This window comes from Crotalus tigris, unplaced genomic scaffold (assembly GCF_016545835.1).
Source record: "Crotalus tigris isolate CLP2741 ecotype Arizona unplaced genomic scaffold, ASM1654583v1 scf7180000018165.1400786, whole genome shotgun sequence".
Taxonomy (NCBI): domain Eukaryota; kingdom Metazoa; phylum Chordata; class Lepidosauria; order Squamata; family Viperidae; genus Crotalus; species Crotalus tigris.
The window spans coordinates 1,376,976-1,397,984 of record NW_024096859.1 but is presented as its reverse complement, the minus strand read 5'-3'; the positions used below and the strand labels follow the sequence as shown (position 1 = coordinate 1,397,984).

General features: G+C 40.6%; 1 protein-coding gene and 1 non-coding gene across 2 annotated transcripts; both read right to left on the bottom strand.

Annotated features, from left to right (window-relative positions):
* Positions 1-2,060: 2,060 nt before the first annotated feature.
* On the bottom strand, positions 2,061-12,911 carry XRCC2 (X-ray repair cross complementing 2). The gene is made up of 3 exons (XM_039348647.1): positions 12,710-12,911; positions 4,571-4,652; positions 2,061-3,642 (listed from the first exon to the last, which is right to left on the bottom strand). The coding sequence occupies exons 1-3, from the start codon at positions 12,746-12,748 to the stop codon at positions 2,930-2,932; spliced, it is 834 nt and encodes a 277-aa protein (XP_039204581.1). The 5' UTR covers positions 12,749-12,911; the 3' UTR covers positions 2,061-2,929.
* Positions 12,912-20,311: 7,400 nt separating this feature from the next.
* On the bottom strand, positions 20,312-20,418 carry LOC120310335. The gene has a single exon (XR_005557325.1). It is a non-coding gene; the product is annotated as a U6 spliceosomal RNA (small nuclear RNA).
* Positions 20,419-21,009: the final 591 nt, after the last annotated feature.

Below are 21,009 nucleotides of genomic sequence, written 5' to 3'. Positions count from 1 at the left end.
CTGGGCGTTTGCCCTGCCTCATCGTTGTTATTCTTTCACGGGCGTTGCGATCAGCCAGGGGGTCTTCAAATCGTCTTCTCAAAGAGGACATGAAACGGTTGAAGTTACTGAGTTCTGGGGCATTGGAGTCATGCAAGTTCACTACCCAATCCGCAGCTGGTCCTTCCAGGGCAGATTGCACGATCCGGATGCGGGCTTTGTCGCTGGGAATATCCTGCCCATATTCCTCCATGTAGCTGAGGACTTGGGTTAGGAAAAACCCCAAGCGTGTTGGCTCCCCTTTGAATTTCACTTCCACCGGTGGACGTCTTGGAATGGATCGGTGCCTCTGTTGTGGGTGGTAGTGCCTTCCGTCCAGGATTGCCATCTGTGGTCCCGGTTTGAGAGGGGGTGGGAGTAGATCCTGGATCAGTAGATGTCCATGGGGTTGCTGCAGGTTACCACGTTCCCCTCGGTGTCTCTCCCTTTTGCGGCTCCGGAACTGGGGCAGCAGTAGCGGTTCAGATTCTCCTCTTCCTAGGGAGCTGAGAGTTATTCTTCATCAGGTCAAAGCTTTCTCTAGGATCCAGTCTGAGTACGGATGCAAGGCTTTCTCTCCCTCTTCACGTGCGTGCAGGGATTTCTCCATCTCCTTCTTCCATTCTGGTTGCTTGGTCCCCCGTCTCAGGGTCACCTTTCTTGATTCCTTTCCCCACTCACTTTTCTTTCCAACGCCCATCGACCAGCGAGGCTTGTGGTCCTGTGTCTCCACCACTTCTTCTCCTGAGGAATCTGGCCTCTCGGATCCCAACATCTGGCAAGGTTCCAACTGGGTCAGCGGCTCTCTTTCCAGGGAGTTTTCCCCTCTCTTGCTCCATTGTCTGACATGGTAAATTTTTGCAAAATCCCCGGCAAGGGTCTCTTCCTTCCAGGTGGATTAATTGCAAGTCCTGTCTAATGTGAGGACCCACCCACTTTGCATCTTAAGAAGACAGCAACTCTTGGAATAATTCTTCCAACAGGAACCTTTATTAAGAGAAAATGGTTGCAGGCATGCTAGACAGGACTTGGGGTTCAAGCTCTCCCATTCAAGGTTTTAAGGGGTTCCCCAGTAGTCCCACCCAATCAACCCCCCTTCCAGTGATAGTTTCAAGTATCACCATTCCATCCCCTTTCTTCTTCCGTCTGGATGGAGACTTCAGATAACTACATGAAAGGCAATTACTCTTCTTTGATATGTTAAAGCTTAGAGGCCACAATAAACACCCATTCAGTTCTTTGAAGTGTGCTGAAGGAAGTGAGGGCCATAAAGCCCCTTTGCTCTCCCCCTTTTCTCCCTCTTATGGCAGAATCCAGAGAAGGCAGAATTGGGAGTTTCTATGTTTGATAATTAATGATGAAATATAATTGGATTCTGACAGATTGTCATGGAGAAAATTTTATCTATAAGTAGTCCTTGACTTATGACCATTTATTGAACAATGGTTCAAACTTATGATAGCCTTGGAAAAAGTAACTTGCAACTTGTATTCACACTTGCATGTGATCACAATTCAGTCACCTGGCAACCTTGCATTTACAAGTGGTTGCAACAACCTGCAGTCATGTGATTACAGTTTGTATTTGTTTTTTGTTGATTTCTGTCAAAAAATATGCAATGTGGAAGCTGGATTTGCTCCATGACCCTGTGATTTGCTTAATGACTGCTGTAGAAATGGTTCCTACTCAATGTACGACTGCAATGACTTAGGATGGATATTCCAGTCCCGATTGTGATCATAAATTGAGGACTACCTGTATATGGTGGCTAGGAACCAAATTACCTGATGGCACATAATCAATCAATCAATCTGTACAGTCTCATGTATATGCTTAGGGGAAGAAACATACAAAGCATGCATTCAGACATGTCAACAATACTATAATTTCCTGTTGAGGCTGGTTGGCAAATTGTTCCTCCACCTGCAATGTGGATCATTTTTCAGGATTATTGTGAAGATTGTAACATGGCATATACAAGGGACTTCATTCAAAAGTGGGAAGTGTGAGAATTATACATTAATGGAAAGTCGAGAAATATATGGATTTCACCTATAAGGTATATAAGACTTTATTTTTAGCCTTGCATATATCTTGAACTTGTCAATAATAAAATATATGTTGCAAAGCACTGAAATAATCAAAGGGCAATAAAATTAACATGCATTTTTACAGATGCAATATTATTTTTGATACTGCTCCAAACTGTAGACTATTTTTTATTTGAACAAACCTTGTTTTCTTGAGCTTTTGACATATGGCATGCTGAATAAAAATACTGGAGATTCAGACACATCAAGTTCCTTCTAAGAACTTGCTTGTTCTATCACTGCATCCATGGCTTTCCACTTTTCAACCTATAATTCGAAGAAAAGGCCAATGAAAGTTTTCCAAAGCTATTTCCCTGGTTGATCCCAAGACTTCACAACCCTGGATGGAATGAAGACCTTTGAAATAAGTGAGAACAATTTGCAGGAAATCAGGAAAAAAAAACAGATAAAAAGTATGATATTCAGTGGGTTGAGAAAAAAAATAGTATTCTTATTATTAAATTTGGCTGCATGCAGTGCATGCATTCAACAAACATATCTTTTCTAACAGAAACAAATCAAGCCCAACTTCAGCGCTCAGCCCAGATCCAGCTTCTGTTTCTGTGCTTGAAAATAATAAGTTTCCAACTTTTATTAAATTCCAGACTTAACTTTTTAAAATTAGCTTCAATTCCCCCCTATGCACCTGAATATTAACCCAAAGCTGATCAACACGCTTTCTAAAATTTACTTTTAGATAACATTAGTACAAAAATGTAAAAACTCTGTTTAAAAAAAATGAACATGTGTCTTTAAAATTAACCTGACTGCAATATCAATGCAGCCTCTCTCTCTCTCCTTTAATAAAAAAAAGCTGGCTTTTAAAACTGGATCCCATGTTCCGTAACGCAAAACGAACTTTTTACTCTGATATTGTTCTGAATGTGACACCTAGTCATTGAAAATCCTTGGGTGCCATCCGTATGGGGCTGCTTGCAGAAAAAAATCCGGTGGGTGACAAGCTGTTGCCATGGTTTACAAAGAAAAGGGCAGTAGTCTGAACCCGCATCACAGTCGTTTTTTTCTGAGCTTTCCACAAAGTTCAGCGACTTCTGCATAAGCGACTGAGTAGTGGCAAACAAAACTAAGTGATGCTCCTTTACAAGCTTTTGGAGAACCCACACGCATCTTTTTAGGTTTGCTTCCTGCAGATTCAGGTTATCTCCCCCGTTGGCCCGGTCTATCCAATAAAAAGCTGATATACTGTCTATAATCAAGAGGGACAGGGAAGGGTGTGACGAAAACATGCTTTCCAGAGAGTAAAGACTGAGCAGCATCTGAGAACTGCTGTGGCAGTTAATAAGAAAAAACCTCTCCAGACAGTGCTTGATGGTGGCCTCGGTGCCTTGAGATGACAACCTGTATTCCAGGATGGTCACTAAACGCAGCATGTCAAAATGGAAGTCCGTATCAATAAAGAGCACGCCAACTTCCAAACCACCTCTTGGTTTTGGAAGAAGGCAGCGAGCAATGAGATGATAGAGCATTTCTGTTTTTCCCGTTCCTTCTGCACCATGGAATTCAACAACGTCTCCTGGGGAGCAGTGAAGAGAAGTGTGGTCACATACAATGAATCTGTCCTTTTCCAGTTATTTTTTTTTCTTCGTTTCAAGTCTCACACTTCACATGTAATTCAAACTAAAAACATATGGAATCTTCTGATTATGGACAGCTCCAATCCGGCATAATTAGTTTTGCACTTCCTGGTTTTACAGGAATTAATCAGGAGTAAGTAGCACTATATACAAGAAGATAACTCCAGGGCAAAAATGGAGGAGCAAACATTTGTACATTTATATTTTCTAGAGCTTCCCAAATCGTTATCCAATCTCCAGTGTTCTTATTAAAAACAAACAGACAAAATTGAACATTTTAAAACTTACTGGAAACTGCCAGCTGACACAGGAGAATATAATAGAACAGATTAATGGTCACTCTGTAACCACAGAGAGTTTCTTTAAATTTTCAAAATGTGTTAATTTTTAGAGTTAGAGATTGTGTTTTTGGAAGAGAAGAGATTTGTACTACAGGTAGTCCTCGACTTACAACAATTCATTTAGTGACTGTTCGAAGTTACAATGGTATTGAAAAGAGACTTATGACAATTTCTCACGCTTATAACCACTGTAGCAACCCCATGGTCACAAAATTCAGACACTTGCAACTGACTCACATTTATGACCTTTGCAGGGTTCCAAGGTCAAGCAATGACGTTTTGCAACCCTCTGCCAAGCAAAGTCAATGGAGAAGCCAAATTCACTTAACAATCACAATACTAACAACTGCAGTGATTTACTTAACAACTATGGCAAGAGAGGTCGTAAACTCACTTAACCACAGAAATTTTGGGCTCAATTGTGGTTGTAAGTTGACAATTACCTGTATCTCAAATAGTATACATTGGCTGAATATGCAAAGGAGCATATTTGCCAGGAAAAGTATATAATATTTTTTTTCCAAACCATAAATGGGATATCCTTCCTCAGGAAACAGGCATGGTTCAAGAGTTTTCAGAGAACTTCGACCCTCAAGACGGGCAATCAGCTTTGAAAAAAAAAAAGGCAAGTCGTTAGATACCATAAATATGTCAATGCACTAAATTTGCAGACTTTTGTACTAAGATAATATGAATTCAGTGATTTCACAGTAACTTAAGTGTCTACATTGTATATGTATATAATTAATTTTAAAATTCCAGACATGCTTCAACGACCTGTTCACAGAAAATTATGTTTTTTATAACAGGTAGTCCTTGACTCACAACTGTAATGGAGATGCCCATTATAGTTGTAGTGACATGGCTGATGTCATGGTTCCAACAGATGAAACTCTTCAAAAGAGCTTCGAGGCATTGTTTACTTTAAAGAATCTTTTATTCAAGAAAGTATTGGCACTACATAGTTGAAACCAAAAATTACATTCCCTTCCCCTGGATACAAAGTAACAAAGCACAATTCCCTCCTCCAATAAACTGTCATAAATCATGTTCCCCAATTAGCTTGAAGCACGGGCTTTCTCCCCAACTCTCCAGCCCACCAAAACTCTATCAACTCTGAGCCCAATGACCTTGGGTTCCCACGGTTGAGTTATTATTATTATGACTAGCTGGGCTCTCATCCACATTCCCCCTCTCAGCATCAACTAACTCTAAAAGCAATAGAGAAAAATGGCTGCATTTCCATTTGTTGTCAAAGCAAGAACTTCCAATGTTAGCAGCATTGACAACTGACCCATGTGACTAATTGATTTTATGCATTTTTTTTTTGCGGTGATTGTTAAGCAAATCCATTTTTCAGTATGGGCATTTTTGCCAAAAACTATTAAGTAAATCCAAAACTTTGTAAATTATGATAAAATGACCAAGGGATGCTGCAAATGACATAAATGCAGGCTGGATGCCAAGTGCCAAATGCAGCCACATGATTGCGAAGAGTATTTGGCAGCGGCTATCAGAAATCCAGAGTTAGGTTTTAAATATCTTTTGGGGCAGTCTGTTGCAACTTCAAATGACAGCCAAATAAACAGTTGCAAGTTGAGGATTACCTGTAATCAGTGTTTCCTAACATATAAGTTTATCTTATTTCTTCATTTTACTAAAATTGCCCAAAGCAAGTACAAGACTTGCTACTGCAATTTAAAGACAATTTAATGGTTTTAAAACTAGCATCATTATATTGTATTGAGGAGATCAAGTATATAGAAAGTGCCAGAATAACAGCGATCTTAAGGAAGACACAACATTTAGCCAGAATCACAGGTTCTTTCTGGAAAGACCTTTCCTAATTTCCTATTTTGAAATGTTAATGGTAAAACTAGGTTTTATAGGAAGTATTGGGCCGTAAAGAAAGGCCACCAGCATTTCTCCTTTAATCCAGCTTCCTGGTAATATAAAACTCCAGTATTTTCCTAATCTTGGAAGATAAAACAACTTCTAAATTGGAGAATGTTTTAAATTGTACATTAGGCAAAAAGACTAAAATGAACTCGAATACCATCAGTTGGGAATGAATGGGCTTCCAGATTCTCCCATAATTTGGTCCAGGATACAGAATCAAAAGTTGCCTTAAGAGCTGTAATGGTAGCATGCAGTAATACCACATTGTCGGTTGAATATTTTTCAACTAAGTGCTGTAGGACCAGTAGTGCCTTTACCTTCTGCCATCAAATTTCCCTGACACAACCAGTTCTTAAGTTTGTCTTGGAGGTGCTTAGCTTAAAGTTTATTGATTATGTTAAGTACCTGACCCGAACAGGTAGTCCTCGGCTTACAACCAAAGTTGACCCCAAAATTTCTATTGCTAAGTGAGACAGTTATTAAATGAATTTTATCCCATTTTAGGATCTCTCTTGCCAAAGATCTTAAATGGATCGCTGCAGTTGTTAAATTAGTAACATGATTGTTAAGTGAATCTGACTTCCCCATTGACTTAGCTTGTCAGGTCACAAAAGGGGATCACATGACCCCGGGACACTGCAACCATCATAAATATGAGGTTGCCCATCGTCTGAATTTTGATCACGTGATTGTGGGGACACTGCATCAGTTCTAAGTGTGAAAAATGGTCATAAGTCAATTATTTTTAGTGTCGTAACTTCAGTCACTAAATGAACTGTTGTAAACCAAGGACTATCTGTAGATAGCAGAGCTGTTGCTCTATTCCCTCTTAAATCTATAAGTATAATTGTCAGCTCCCAGTCCCTGATGAACAGCAATGCCAGGATTAAAGTCCACTACATTATATTATTCTCCAGAAATCCTGGAGCAAGAGAGACAGCTTCAGCTGCCGATGTATGTGTTCTTTTCTCCTTAATCTTGAGGCTGATTGCAACATTCAGTTTCCCATTAATTTTCAAGGGAAATCCCATTATCTCCCCATTAAGGGAACTAATTCCACAAACTATAAAGGTACGCATGGCTGCTAATTTCCCTTGGACCAGAAAAGAGCATAATCTGCAGAATAAACAAAACTTCTAAAATAGTGGAACCACCAACTTCAGCTGCACTTGTAAATTACAAATTGTTTCAAGGGCAGAGACATGTCCCAAGTGACTTTTCTTTTCCTAGACATGCAGGCGTTTAAAAAATACAGTGGTACTTTGGTACTCATCGTTAATTGATTCCGGGAGGTTGCGATGGGTACCAAAAATGATGAGTATTAAACAAGTTTTTCTCATAATGAGTCACAAGGCAGCCAACACTGACAAGTTTTAGCTTGTGCTGGGTACAAACAAACAATGAGTACTGGGACAAAGTTTTCACATCAAAATGCACTGAATATCAAATTTGATGAGTTTCATAGCAGTTGAATACCAAGATACTACTGAAACATCCTTCCAATTTATCTGAACTTCAGTGTAACTTGTTCACTTTCATCAGAGCCAAACAAATTCAAAAGAAAAACATTTCTGATTTTTCAAACTGCTACTAATCCTTTCAGGGTCTTTAAATACATATTAAGGTGAAAAATGTAGACAAAATTGAATTTGAAAAGCAGAATTCATGGCCTATTTTCTTTGTTTTCTGGACATATCTTGTTTTTTGTTTGCAACTTTCTTTCTGAGGATAAAGTCTTGGAGAACTCAAATACTTGAAAACTTGTTGGGTCTTTTATGGTGATGCTAATCAAATTAACTGTCTAAATATGGGAAATTAACTGTCTAACTACAAATCAATATTTCAAGATGAAATTGCACCGTCTTCCATTAGCCATCAGACACAAATTATTGCAACCCCAAGCTCAAATGGTAGCTTGTTGTGAATGATAACCAGTCCTCCAACTCTTTCTGGAAGTTGCAGATCTGCAAGATACACAACCGTTCCAAATGAAGGCAATATTTAGGCATTTGGCAACAAGCACAGTCATATATGCAACTGAAGGTCAAATGATTTTTAAGTATCCATTTTTCTAACACCCTGGCTTTGCAGACAAAATGGCCCATTTATTTTGGACCGTAAGCTTCATGGCATTTAACAAGAAATCCTTGGAAAACACACCCAGGGAGCTAATGCAATATGGATTTTTGTGTCAGGTCAGTGGTTCTCAACCTTTTTAATACCGCAACCCCCAACCGGTCGTAAGTCGAGGACTACTCAACCGGTCGTAAGTCGAGGACTACTCAACTGGTGCAGCACCGTTTGCAGAATGGGACTTTTGGCGGGCTCAGCAGGGCAGAGACAGCCTGGACAATTCCTATTGGCTTTTGAAAGCCAATAGAATTAGACTCTATTCAAGAGAGTCTATTCTATTGGCTTTCAAAAGCCAATAGAATAAAAGGGAGCAGCACAGCTAAGGAAAAGGGGGGAAAAAATGGCGGGCTGCGTTGTTTGGCGACCCCCGTGAAATGGTCGTTCGACCCCAAATGGGGTCCCGACCCACAGGTTGAGAACCACTGTGTTAGGTGGACAAGTCTCTCAATTTAATGGGATGCTTTGTTTTAATATTTCATATCTCCTGAGATTCAAAAAGATAGAAATGGACATGTTCCCATCACATGGCAAGTTGTTACACATCTGTGTAATATTTTTGATCCATAATCATGTCGCCGAGTTTATTTTTGCTGAAGTTTAATTTATTTTAGTAATGACTTTTTAAAAAGCAAATATCAAATAATTAAGTTTCAGCTCTTGCCGTTCGCTTCTCTATGGGAGGATCAGTGATGAAAACCTTTTGTACTTTAGAGCAACGGTGTAATTATTTTTTATTGCAGCTTTCCACTTTCAATTTCCACAGAAAGAATTTTGACAAAGGAAAATATTGAACCTTAGGACAGAAAAAATTCAGCTAACAAATAAATCAGTCTTCTCAACCTTTGTCTCCAAAAAGGTTGGACAGGCCATAGAATGGGAATAACTTGGTGAAAGAATGCACATTCTGGAGAAAGGTACATTCCTGAGGATGGGCTCCAGCATGAATCCAAAAGCTTGGAGGACGTCCCGTTGACTGACTCAGACTGGATCCAGCAACATTATCCTGGGACACTTATATTTTGCCTTCATTCAAAATGCATATTCTGTCCATGTAAGACCCAAATTTACAATATTACATTATATCTCCAATTAAAAGATTAAAAGATCAGGTGGCTAGTTACAAATAAGATTCGGAGGCTCTAAAATACCAGCATTTTTTTAAAAAAAATGCTCTTGAATTGAGCTTAGTTTTTGCTTATTCTATATCCATGTAATTCTTTTGGTAATGTAGACATGGTTCCTCATTATCTTTTTTCCAGGATGTTTTTAAATTTTCCAATCTAGAATACAGCTCTGAGGTTTCCTGGTGGTGTTCTATAAAGCAGGGACAAAGGGAGGGCAGGAAGGAAGGGAGGGACAATGGAAGGGAGGGAGGGAAGGGACAAAGAGGGAGGGAAGGAAGGGAGGGAGGAAGGAGGAAGGGACAAAGGGAGGGAAGGAAGGGAGGGAGGGACAATGGAAGGGAGATAGGGAAGGAGAAAGGGACAAAGAGGGAGGGAGGGAAGAAAGGAAGGGAGGGAGGGACAATGGAAGGAAGATAGGGAAGGAGGGACAAAGGGAGGGAGGGAAGGAAAGAAAGAAGGGAGGGAGGGAGAGACAATGGAAGGGAGGTAGGGAAGGAGGAAAGGACAAAGGGAAGGAAAGGAGGGAGAGAAGGAGGAAGGGACAAAGAGGGAGGGAAGGAAGGGAGGGACAATGGAAGGAAGGGAGGGAAGGAGGAAGGGACAAAGGGAGGAAGGAAGGGACAATGGAAGGGAGGGAGGGAAGGGACAAAGAGGAAGGGAAGGAAGGAAGGGAGGGAGGGAAGGAGGAAGGGACAAAAGGAGGGAAGGAAGGGAGGGACAATGGAAGGGAAGGGAGGGAGAGAAGGAGGAAGGGACAAAGAGGGAGGGAAGGAAGGGAGGGACAATGGAAGGAAGGGAGGGAAGGAGGAAGGGACAAAGGGAGGAAGGAAGGGACAATGGAAGGGAGGGAGGGAAGGGACAAAGAGGAAGGGAAGGAAGGAAGGGAGGGAGGGAAGGAGGAAGGGACAAAAGGAGGGAAGGAAGGGAGGGACAATGGAAGGGAAGGGAGGGAGAGAAGGAGGAAGGGACAAAGAGGGAGGGAAGGAAGGAAAAGGAAGGGAGGGACAATGGAAGGAAGGGAGGGAAGGAGGAAGGGACAAAGGGAGGGAAGGAAGGGACAATGGAAGGGAGGGAGGGAAGGGACAAAGAGGGAGGGAAGGAAGGGAGGGACAATGGAAGGAAGGGAGGGAAGGAGGAAGGGACAAAAGGAGGGAAGGAAGGGAGGGACAATGGAAGGGAAGGGAAGGGAGGGAGGGAAGGAGGAAGGGACAAAGGGAGGGAAGGAAGGAAGGAAGAGATAGGGAAGGACAAAGAGGGAGGGAGGGAAGAAAAGAAGGAAGGGAGGGACAATGGAAGGGAGGGAAGGGAGGGAGGGAAGGAGGAAGAGACAAAGAGGAAAGAAAGAAAGGAAGGGACAATGGGAGGGAGAGAGGGAGGAAAGGAAGGTGACCATGCCTCTCCCACCCTCTCCACCAGAGATTCACAGATCCCCCCCACAGGCACCCCGCAACCTGAGTGATGAGCTGGCCACGCCCCCTGGCCATTGACTTCGCTTGTCAAAAAGTTGCAAAAGGTGATCACATGACCCTGGGACACTGTGACCGTCATAAGTATGAATCAGTTGCCAAGCATCTGAATGTAAATCACATGACCCTGAGGATGCTGCAACAGCACTGTGAAAAATGGTCATAATTTTCTTTTTTCAGTGCCTTTGTAACTTTTAACAGTCACTAAGTGAATTGTTGTAAGTCGAGGGCTACCTGACTTTATCATTTTTTTCCTTTTTTTTGTTGGTGAAGTTTTTGACACCTTTCTGGGCGGCTGGTGGTACTTGGATATTGCCTTATCCTAAAAGTGGTACAATGGGTGAAAAGGTTGAAAAGCCTGCTATAAAGCACTAACCAAGGTAGATTTTGCTGATCTTCCCAATTCCAGACAAAGTTAACAAGCAGCTACAATCAAATGACTGACAGTTTGCCTTGGTAATTTTTTTTTTAAAAATTGCTTAGTTTCTGTTTTTCTAACTACTTTGCAAGTCATTCTTGCTATTTATTGTGGACTAAATTGTAGAACTCCACTATTATGGGCAATTGCCCTATAAGGGCTTGGGTATTTTGACAGAGAAAGAACAGGAAGTCCTTAAGTGCCGATGCAAATTATTATAATAATTTAAACACTAATGCACCTGTGTTTTGCATTCATGTTTACGCTCTGGTTTTTAAGGGAAAGTTAAGTGCAGTGATTTAGCATCATGCTGTGTGCACTAACATCCTGGAAGAGCCAGCTAAAAGAAATAAATAAAAAGACAGAAGCCATACCAAAGCCAACTATTGTCACCACAGTTTCAAGCAATATTAAATATTAATCTTCATAAAAGGTTGTACTTTTGATCACACTCTAAAAACAGATTTTTAAAAACTCTGCTGGCTGAATAAACTGCAGAATAAAAAATTCCACCTTCTTATCTGAGATCTTTTAATCTCACTTTTGCTGCAAAGAGTTCTAGGCAACATCACTTTTGCTTTCCATTATTGTCACTTTATATTTGAGAAGGGGTTCTGAGTGCTAGATTAAATTAGGAAAATAGGCAACCTAACAGAAAACTTGTCGACCATTTTAACAACTATTATAACCTCAAGGGCCAACCCTTGAGGTTTGTCATAATTCATGGCACATAAAAAAGTTTTTCAGCTGTCTCAAGAGTTGTAAAAAAAAAAACAATGAAACCAAACTTTAATAAACTTTGTGAGTTGCAAAGCAGAAAAATAAAAAAAATTGGGGACACAACTAAATGACAGACATCCACAGACAAATTGTTGATTTCTTAAAGCTCTTAAAGCCAGCCTGCTATCTGATGCAGAGTGAAATCAGCTCACATATTGTTGGGTAAAAAGCTTTAGGGTTTTTTCCAACCTGGATGGATTTAGCAAGGTTTTATCCAGTTTAAGTCCCTCTTCTTCTGTTCTTTGGGTTGTTTGAATGGCACATAAGAGGAAGACACAAACTTTGTACCAACAGCTTTACAACTGTTCTGTTACCTTTTCCATAGCTGCCTTTATTAATGTCCACACATCTTTTGCAGCTCTGTGTTTGTATAATTTCCATGCACTTTGCATCCTGTACTGCAGGCAGATATTTTAAAGCAGAATTTCTCAGTTTTAGCAACGTTAAGTTGCGTGGACTTCAACTCCCAGAATTCCCCAGCCAGCATTGCTAGGGAATTCTGGGAGTTGAAATCCATCCAGCTTAAAGTTGCTGAGGTTGAGAAGCACTCCGCTGACTTCATTTCCCATAATCCCCAACTACCCCGATGAAACTAGAAGGCCAATCTTTCTGGATGGAAAGCTGATTTAAAGCAAATGGACGGTTTTAGGGCCACATGTCCATGCAACAAGAACAAAAAGGGACACTGGAGATAAGTGAGGAAGGGCGAAAGGAGGTGAATCTTTCACAGCAAGATCACAGTGGAGCCTCCATTATCTGGAGCAGTATACCACTCCTCCATTAGGAAACGGTCTCAGTCTCCTCCCCTTCCCGCGCAGGAGCCGGCCAACCGGTACCTGCCTCACCTGGGCACCCGACTCCGACTTCGACAGCCCGTTGGTCATCGCTCAGGTCGGGAGCGCGCAAAAGCACCCCTACCGAAGTGGTCACTGACCACCCGACCTCAACGCCTCCAGCGCGCATGCGTCATCCCGCCATTCGAGCAGGCGCATTCCGCTCCTCAAGGCCGCTTTGCCAGAAGGATCTTGATTAGGGCTCTCTGCCTGACGGCCACGAAATTCTGCTCTGCACATGCGCAATGCGCACTCCGGCTCTCTTGCGCCCCCGTGCAGTTCATAGCGCTTTGCATTGGGTAGAGATTTTCATCTCGTCTCTTTTGCTGCAAGTTTTGTTAGGCGGCAGCCAAGAGCTACTAATGGTTGTGTATCTCTGCTGCCCCCTCGTGGTTGTGTACATTTGGCAGCCCAGACGACATCGAGAGATAAAGAATATTGCACTAAATGCTGTACTGTAGTGTACTGTACTATACTTGTACAGTACACTACACTACAGCATTTAGTGCAATATATACTTGTAATATCTGCAACATACTTTCACATTTTCTGTTCTTGTAAATCAATCTTGTTTCCCCAAGGCTGATGCACTCCTTCTTACATGGCCTTTTTTTTTTTTTTTAAGTTTTTAAAGACATCATCAACTGCATTGAACACAGATTTCTTAGCAAGGATGGAATTGTTGGTAGGATTTTGGTGCTACAAATCTAGCCAATGGACCTTTTGATCAGTGCTTTTCAAACCTAACAACTTTTAAGATGTGCAAACATTTAACTCCTAGAATTTCCCAGCCAACATGTATCAGTTTTGTTCTTTCCTGGAAATACTCTGTCATGGTCACTTATATCTTAATCAGTTCACATGTGACTTCACATACAACTATTAGTTTAGCAACAGTTCAAAGTTACAACTATGCTGAAAGAAGTGTCTTATAACCAGTCCTCATACTTAACAACCATTGCAGCATCCCTTCAGTCACATGGGCAAAATTCAGGCACTTGGAAATTGGCATGTAATTGTGATGTGATCACTATTTGCTACTTTCTTAGTCAGCTTTCAACAAGCCAATAGGGCAATCCAGATTCACTTAACAACTATGTGATTCACTTAACATGGCAAAAAAGGTCATAAAAGTGGACACAACTTACTTAAAAAATACCTTACAGTGGTACATTGGTACTCAACTGCTTTGAGACTCATCAAATTTGATACTCAATGCATTTTGATATGAAAATTTTGTTCCAGTACTCATCATTTGTTTTTTGCTCAATGCACAAGCTAGAACTTGTCAATGTTGACTGCCTTGTGGCTCACTATGTTATTCCTTATGGGAAAAATTTGTTTGGTATTCATCGCATCTCCCAGGACAAATTAATGATGAGTATTGAGGTACCACTGGGATGGAACTTCTGATCTGAATTGTGACTGTAAGTTAAGAACTACTTGTATTACAATGTGCTGCATAGGGGGCTTCCCTTGAAGATCACTCAGAATCAACTCAATTCATGTGGCTGCTCTGGAATTCAGAGTGTGGGCAATTGAGGGTGTATCCATTTATTTTCATACATATCTCTGCTGGGCCAGCTGTACTGGTTACCAGTAACCTTTGGAGTACAGGTCTACAACATATGTAGAAAAGGGGCGGTGCTTTGAACATGCAGTTACGGTGGCCATCTTGACTTTTTCATGCTTTCCCTGCAAACTCTCTACTATTCTAAAATAGTGCACAATCTATACCACCATCATGCCTTAATGAAATTTGAAAAGGATCATTGCAATTGTGCCCAGAGCTGATAATTTCTCTTGTGTCATGTTTCTGCTTTCAGAGTCAGAATCAGCTATGTATTTTAAGAGCCAACAATGAGCTGCATTTGCATGCAAAGCTGACTCCTAAGTTTAATTAAGCATGGTTTCCCAATTAGCCCTTATTTTATTTTTGTTTACCTGACCCTTTGCAGCAGCATCTACTCACATGGCTGGGTTTGCACGGTGCAGTAATTCATTATTTATGTTGAGCGAGCCCAGCCATAACTTTCAGACTAAAAATCTTAACCAAAACTCTTTGTTTGTCAACTGAGTGGTTCATATATCAGGCAGAAGCAATAAAACACAAAGATATGACAACAGATCAATTGTCAGCAGAAGCAGCTATAGGACTGAAGGGCAAGGAAGGGGTCAATGATGAAACATGCATTGAGATACATGTCAATACTAACCCTGTAATTTATCCATTTGTGTCTGACATCAGCAAGGCTGTTAAAAAAAGTCAGGATAATGGCTATGAGACCATGAGATCAAAGCACTGTCTTTTTAAACATGCATTATGTACATAAAATGATAGTGCTTTGATTACAGTTGTGGCTGCCATTTTGAAACATTCTCCAGACACCTCTGATGAGCTGCAAAACCAGAAGTCTTTGTGATGTTTGCCTTGTGATGCTAGAATAAACTCTTTCTTTCTTTTTCTTTCTTTCTTTCTCTTTCTTTTTCTTTCCTTTCTTTTTTTCTCTCTCTCTCTCTTTCCATTCTCTCTCTCTTCTCTCTCTCTTTCAGTTTGTATTGTATGCCAATAGTAAGTAGTACCCTCTAGAACAGGGGTGTCAAACTCAATTTCATTGAGGGCCGCATCAGCATTACGGTTGCCCTTGGGGGGCCGGGTAGGTGTGGCCAGGGTGGGTGCGGCCTACTTGGTGGGTATGGATGGAGTGGGTGTGGTCTACTGGATGAGCATGGCCAGCTCTACATTGTTCACGTCAAGGGTGCCTGTGGGGGCCTGGGAGTGGGACAGATCTGAGGGTCTCTGGCAGAAGGGGCTGGGACTGGGGCAAGCGCCAAGGCATGGTCCACTGGAAGAGCCTGCCGAAACCCCAAGCTGGGTATGTGAAGTAGGCGAGAGCCATTTGCTGGCCACTTACAGGCGATGGTGCATTTCTTCATTCCTCATAAAGGGTGACACCTCCCCAGCATGCACCCGGGGGCAGGGCCAATGTGACAGGGGCTGGTTCCTCGCTGGTTCCAGACTGCCTTGTGGAGCTAAGACTGAATGCATTTCAGCATAGATGGCCACCACAAAATTGTACGTTGGCTCCTGGCTGGCCTGGGCCAGGGCCAAAGCAGCGGGGGCCGTTGCTTTACTGTTTCCAGGATGGCTTCGTGGGCCACATGAAACCACTTCGCGGGCCGCATCTGGCTCCCAGGCCTTGTGTTTGACATGTCTGCTGTAGAGCACTGCAGTTCTTCCGAATAATTCAGAGGAGGTGCTGCATAGGTGCTGAACAAGAGACTCAGAATAAACCTTTCCTGGTTTGAGGGCTGTAAAGAGAAGTACCTTCAATAGGTTCTCCTGCTTAAATGGACGGGGGGGGGGGGGCTGGACTAGAAGACTTCCAAGGTCCCTTCCAGATTCTATTCTATTCTATTCTATTCTATTCTATTCTATTCTATTCTGTTCTGTTCTGTTCTGTTCTGTTCTATTCTATTCTATTCACAAACTTGCAAGATTCTGTTAATATAGCTTCATAATAAAGTAGAATTAGCTCATCTGGACATGTTTCTTGTCTGCTCTACCTAGTAAAGCAGAATGCTTACCTGGCAATGGCTAATATGCAATAAAATGTACAAGTAGCTTTTGACTTAGAACCGTTTAGTGACAGTTCGAAGTTACAACGGCATTTAAAAATGTTACTTATGACCGGTTTTTACACTTACAACCGTTGTGGCATCCCTATGGTCACATGATCAAGATTTGAGCACTTGACAACTGGAATATATTTAGGATGGTTACAGCATTGTGACATCATGAGATCGCCATGTGTAACTTTCCCAACCAACTTCCAATAAGCAAACTCAATGGGGGAAGCCAGAGTCATTTAATCATCACAGAATTCCCTTAACACCTGCAGTGATTTGCTTAACAAGTATGACCAAAAAATTCATAAAACGGGGGAAAGCTCACTTAACAACTGCCCCCCTTAGTAATGGAAATTTTTGGGTCAGTTGTGGTTGTAAGTCATGGATTACCCGTATCCAGTATTTGGAAGTTCATCAGTGTTTTGAGGGAGAAAACCAAAATGAACGGTGATGTTAGTTAGATTCAGCACTTCTCCAGTGCTGTCTTCAAAAACAAGCTCTTAATGGATTGTGGTAGTTAAAAAAGAAGACATGTATTAGATCAATACCTTTCCCCTGTCAGAACTGAGCCAGGCTCACATTTATTATCTGCTATATGGGACAGAAAATCAATTGTACCAGGTCATAAGAGTCTTTTGTTTCTGCCTCTCAGGGGTTCTCCTGCCAAATATGTGTTTTTGTAACAAGTGCTACCAACTACAGGGCTTGAGAAATATGCTGCTTCGGCAAACTGATTCATCCAAGTTGCTGCAGATCAAAGAAAACGCAGAAAAAAGGGGTGTTATGTGCTTAAAAGCTGATGTGGGCAGAGGAAAACCATATTAGCCTAGTTTTCATTGGGCTGCAAAATCTGATCAACATGATTGTAAGGGCCATTTTCAGCTACTGGCTGGTGTTTAGACAACATAGTTCGGATCATAAAATAGACCACCACTTTTAAGCCAACTCATTAGGCTGGTTTATGACTTGGTGGAAAATGTTCACATGACCATCTGGAAAATTGGGCTAATTGAGTAAACAATATGAATAGGTCATGTGAACATAGGTGGTCCTTGAATTACAACTGAAATTTAGCCTGGAATTACTGTTGGATGTTGTGCTGATTGTTAAACAAATCACTATTGAACCATGCCAAATGCAGGCCGGTTGGCAACACCCAAAATGAAATCACATGACCTAATCTGGTGCCCTGGGTGTCAAAACTCTGATTCCGGGTCATAAGTAGCCACAGCCCTAGAGACGTCTGTCCTAACATCAACTGGTTGCTAAGCAACTGGGCATAAGTCAGGGACTCCCTATGTATGTGTATATATGGCTTTACTATAACAAGCATTGCATTTCACATATTGTTTTTGTAATACATGATTCCTTTATTGTCTTTGTTTTGACTAACCCAGGGATATCTAACAAGGGGTCAAAAAGCCAATAGGGCAGTTGCAACTGCATAACACCCTCCAGGACCACCTCAGATACACCATAGGACAGGGGTCTTCAAAGTTGGCAACTTTAAGATTTGTGGACTTCAATTCCCAGAATTCTTCAGCCAGCCTGGTTGGCTGAGGAATTCTGGGAGTTGAAGTCCACACGTCTTAAAGTTGCCAACTTTGAAGACTCCTGCCATATGACAATCAACAGTATTATTAGCCTCCTGGAACCTGTGTATAAAAAATTAATATTGATAAAGAAAATTAAACAAGCTAGTTTCATTATTATCTTATATTCAAAGACTTTCCACTCTCAAATACATATGACCCAAACTCACATTATAGGTAATCCTCGACTTACAACTATTCATTTAGTGATCATTCAAAGTTACAACAGCAAAAAGCAACTTATGACTAGTTCTCACACTTAAAATTGCTGCAAGCCTTCCAATGGTTCCACGGCTCAAAATTTGGATGCGTGACCAATGGCATGTATTTATGACGGTTGCCTGGTAACCATCCCAGCCAGCTTCCGACCAGCAAAGTCAAAGGGGAAAGCCAGATTTTCTTAATGACTGCATGATTCACTTAACAACTGCAGTGATTCACTTAACAACGGTAGCCAAAAAGATTATAAAATAGGGCAAAACGTAAAATGTTCCAGTTAAAACTATTGTCTTTCCACTTATAATTTATATTTTCCAATCTATTATAGGGTAAGATTCTCTCTCCAATATTCAATAGACTTTTTGATGGTTGTTTTGGACTGTTGCCTGAGTCCATTTGCAAAATGGTTTTGTGCTTGATGTAAAACGAATGCTACTCCAGAATTCTTTTTGTAATCAATTATTTAGGGTTTATCAACATTAACGCAAAACAAGGGAGAGAGGGTGAGAAAAAGAGACACATTGTGGCCCAAGATTTCGGCACAGTCTGGTCAAAAAGTCAAAGTGACAGTTGCAATGATTTAATCAAAGATCTGATTGTATTTATGAGTGTTGCATAAAAATTCACCATCTTTTTTTAACCGCACTCTGTACACACTCCTAATTGTAGCATATGAACCACGGGGATCAAACACTAACTTTCGGCTTAAAAAAGTGCTATATAAATTACAGCCAAGAAAACTACAAGGTTGTGCCCAGGAGTCAACCATCACTCTATGGATAGTCCCCAACCTATGACTACAATTGGGACCACAGTTTCCATTACTAAGCAAGGCTAAACAAGTTGTTAAGTTGGGCCCAATTTTATGATCTTTTTTGCCATGCTTGTTAAGAAAATCACTGCAGTTGTTAATTGAATCATGCATTCGTTAAGCGAATCTGGCTTCCCCCATTGGCTTGGCTTGTTGGAAGCCAGGTGGGAAGGTCATCAATGATGGATCACATGACCTCAGGACAGTCCTACCATCGTAAATACATGTGGGTTTGTCAAGTGCCCGAATCCTGATAAGATGGTCATGGGATGCTGCAACGGTTTTAAGTGTACTAGTTTTAAGTCACTTTTTTCAATACTGTTTGTAACTTTGGTCACTAAATGAAAGATTGTAAGTCATGGATTACCTGTACATAGTTTCTTTTAAAGGAGAGGTCCAAGAAGATAAATTGAATTGTGTAATCAGTTACTCTAGTTCTGCTTGCCCTCTTACAGCAAGTCCTATTTAACTGCTATTATTAATTATGGCAAATGCTCTTTTTTAAAGATCACCTATGTTCAACTTGTTGTCCAGTTTAGCCATTAGGTACATTTCTCAGTAGTTATCATGAAAGTGAAGAAGTAGGTACACAGGTAGTCCTTAACTTACAACCACAACAGTTTTGCGGTCATAAATTGTATCAGACATTTTTTATGACTTTTATTGCAATGGCTGTTAAGGGATTTACCGCTTTTTTTTTTATTAAAAGTTTTTCAAATGTATTACAATATAACCCCCCGACCCCTCCCCCTTCCCCCCTCCCCCACTTCCCAGAGCTGATTACAGGGTAACAAATAAACAAACATAATCTAACTAATATAAACCAACTATACTATCAATCAAAACCATAACACACTTTAACTCCTTCTCAAAACAAATATTAACAAATTAAAACAAAAGTAATAATATAATTAAAGCTATTAATAATTATCTAAAATCTACTCAAAAGCAAGATAATACTTTTCAGTTTTTATATTTCTTTTGAATATAATCAATCCATCTTCTCCAAACCATAATGTATCTTTCTTGTGAATAGGCGGAGATTTTCGCCATTTCTGCTAAATTACACACCTTAAGTATCCATTCTTCCAAAGTAGGCAGTGAGTTTTTCTTCCAATATTGCCCCACCAATAATCTTGCAGCTATTATAAGGTTCAACATCAAATTAATTTCTTTAACATCAAAATCTACAATAATACCCAACATAAATAATTGTGGAGTAAACTTTATCTTTCTCTTAAAAATCTTTTGATTATTCCACCAAATTTTAATCCAAAAGGCTTTAATATCTCTACAGGTCCACCAGATATGAAAACAAGTTGCATCTAAATTTCCACATCTCCAACATTTGGGCTGTAAGTTAAAAATATGGAACGCTTCACGAATTTGCGTGTCATCCTTTCACAGGGGCTATGCTAATCTTCTCTGTATCGTTCCAATTTTAGTATACGTGCTGCCGAAGCGAGCATGGCTTTCTTTTTTTATTATTAGTTTTATAATATAAAATATGAAAATACAAAAGTAAATAGAAGGGGGACAACAGTAAAAAAAAGGAAAACAAAAAAAGTGTGAAGAATGGGGAGGGGAAGAAACAAAAAGCATTGACTTCTGACTCTCTCTGTTGCAGTAAAATCAGACATTAAAATCAAATCTCAACTTTTTACCTTTCCATAGCAGTATGCACTAGCCATTTCTGTATCAGCAAATCGGTAAAACCCAAAATCATGATATCATTTTTTTCCACCTCAAGCACAAAGTCCAGAAGTGGTTTCCAAGTAGAAACAAAAGTACTTGTGTTCTTTTCTTTTATCAGCACAGTCAATTTGGCCATCTCTGCTAACTCCATCAGTTTTTGTAACCATTCGTCCCTGGTAGGAATTAAGGCAGGGATTTACCGCTTTCATTAAGCGAATGACCTCAGGACACCACAACCAATTGTAAATGGAAGCAGGTTAGCAAATGCCCTAATTGCAATCACAAGGCAATGGGGTGTGTGGCAATTGCCTTAAGTGTTAAGACGTAAGTGTGAGAACTGGTCTTTTTTTAACCTTATTGTAATC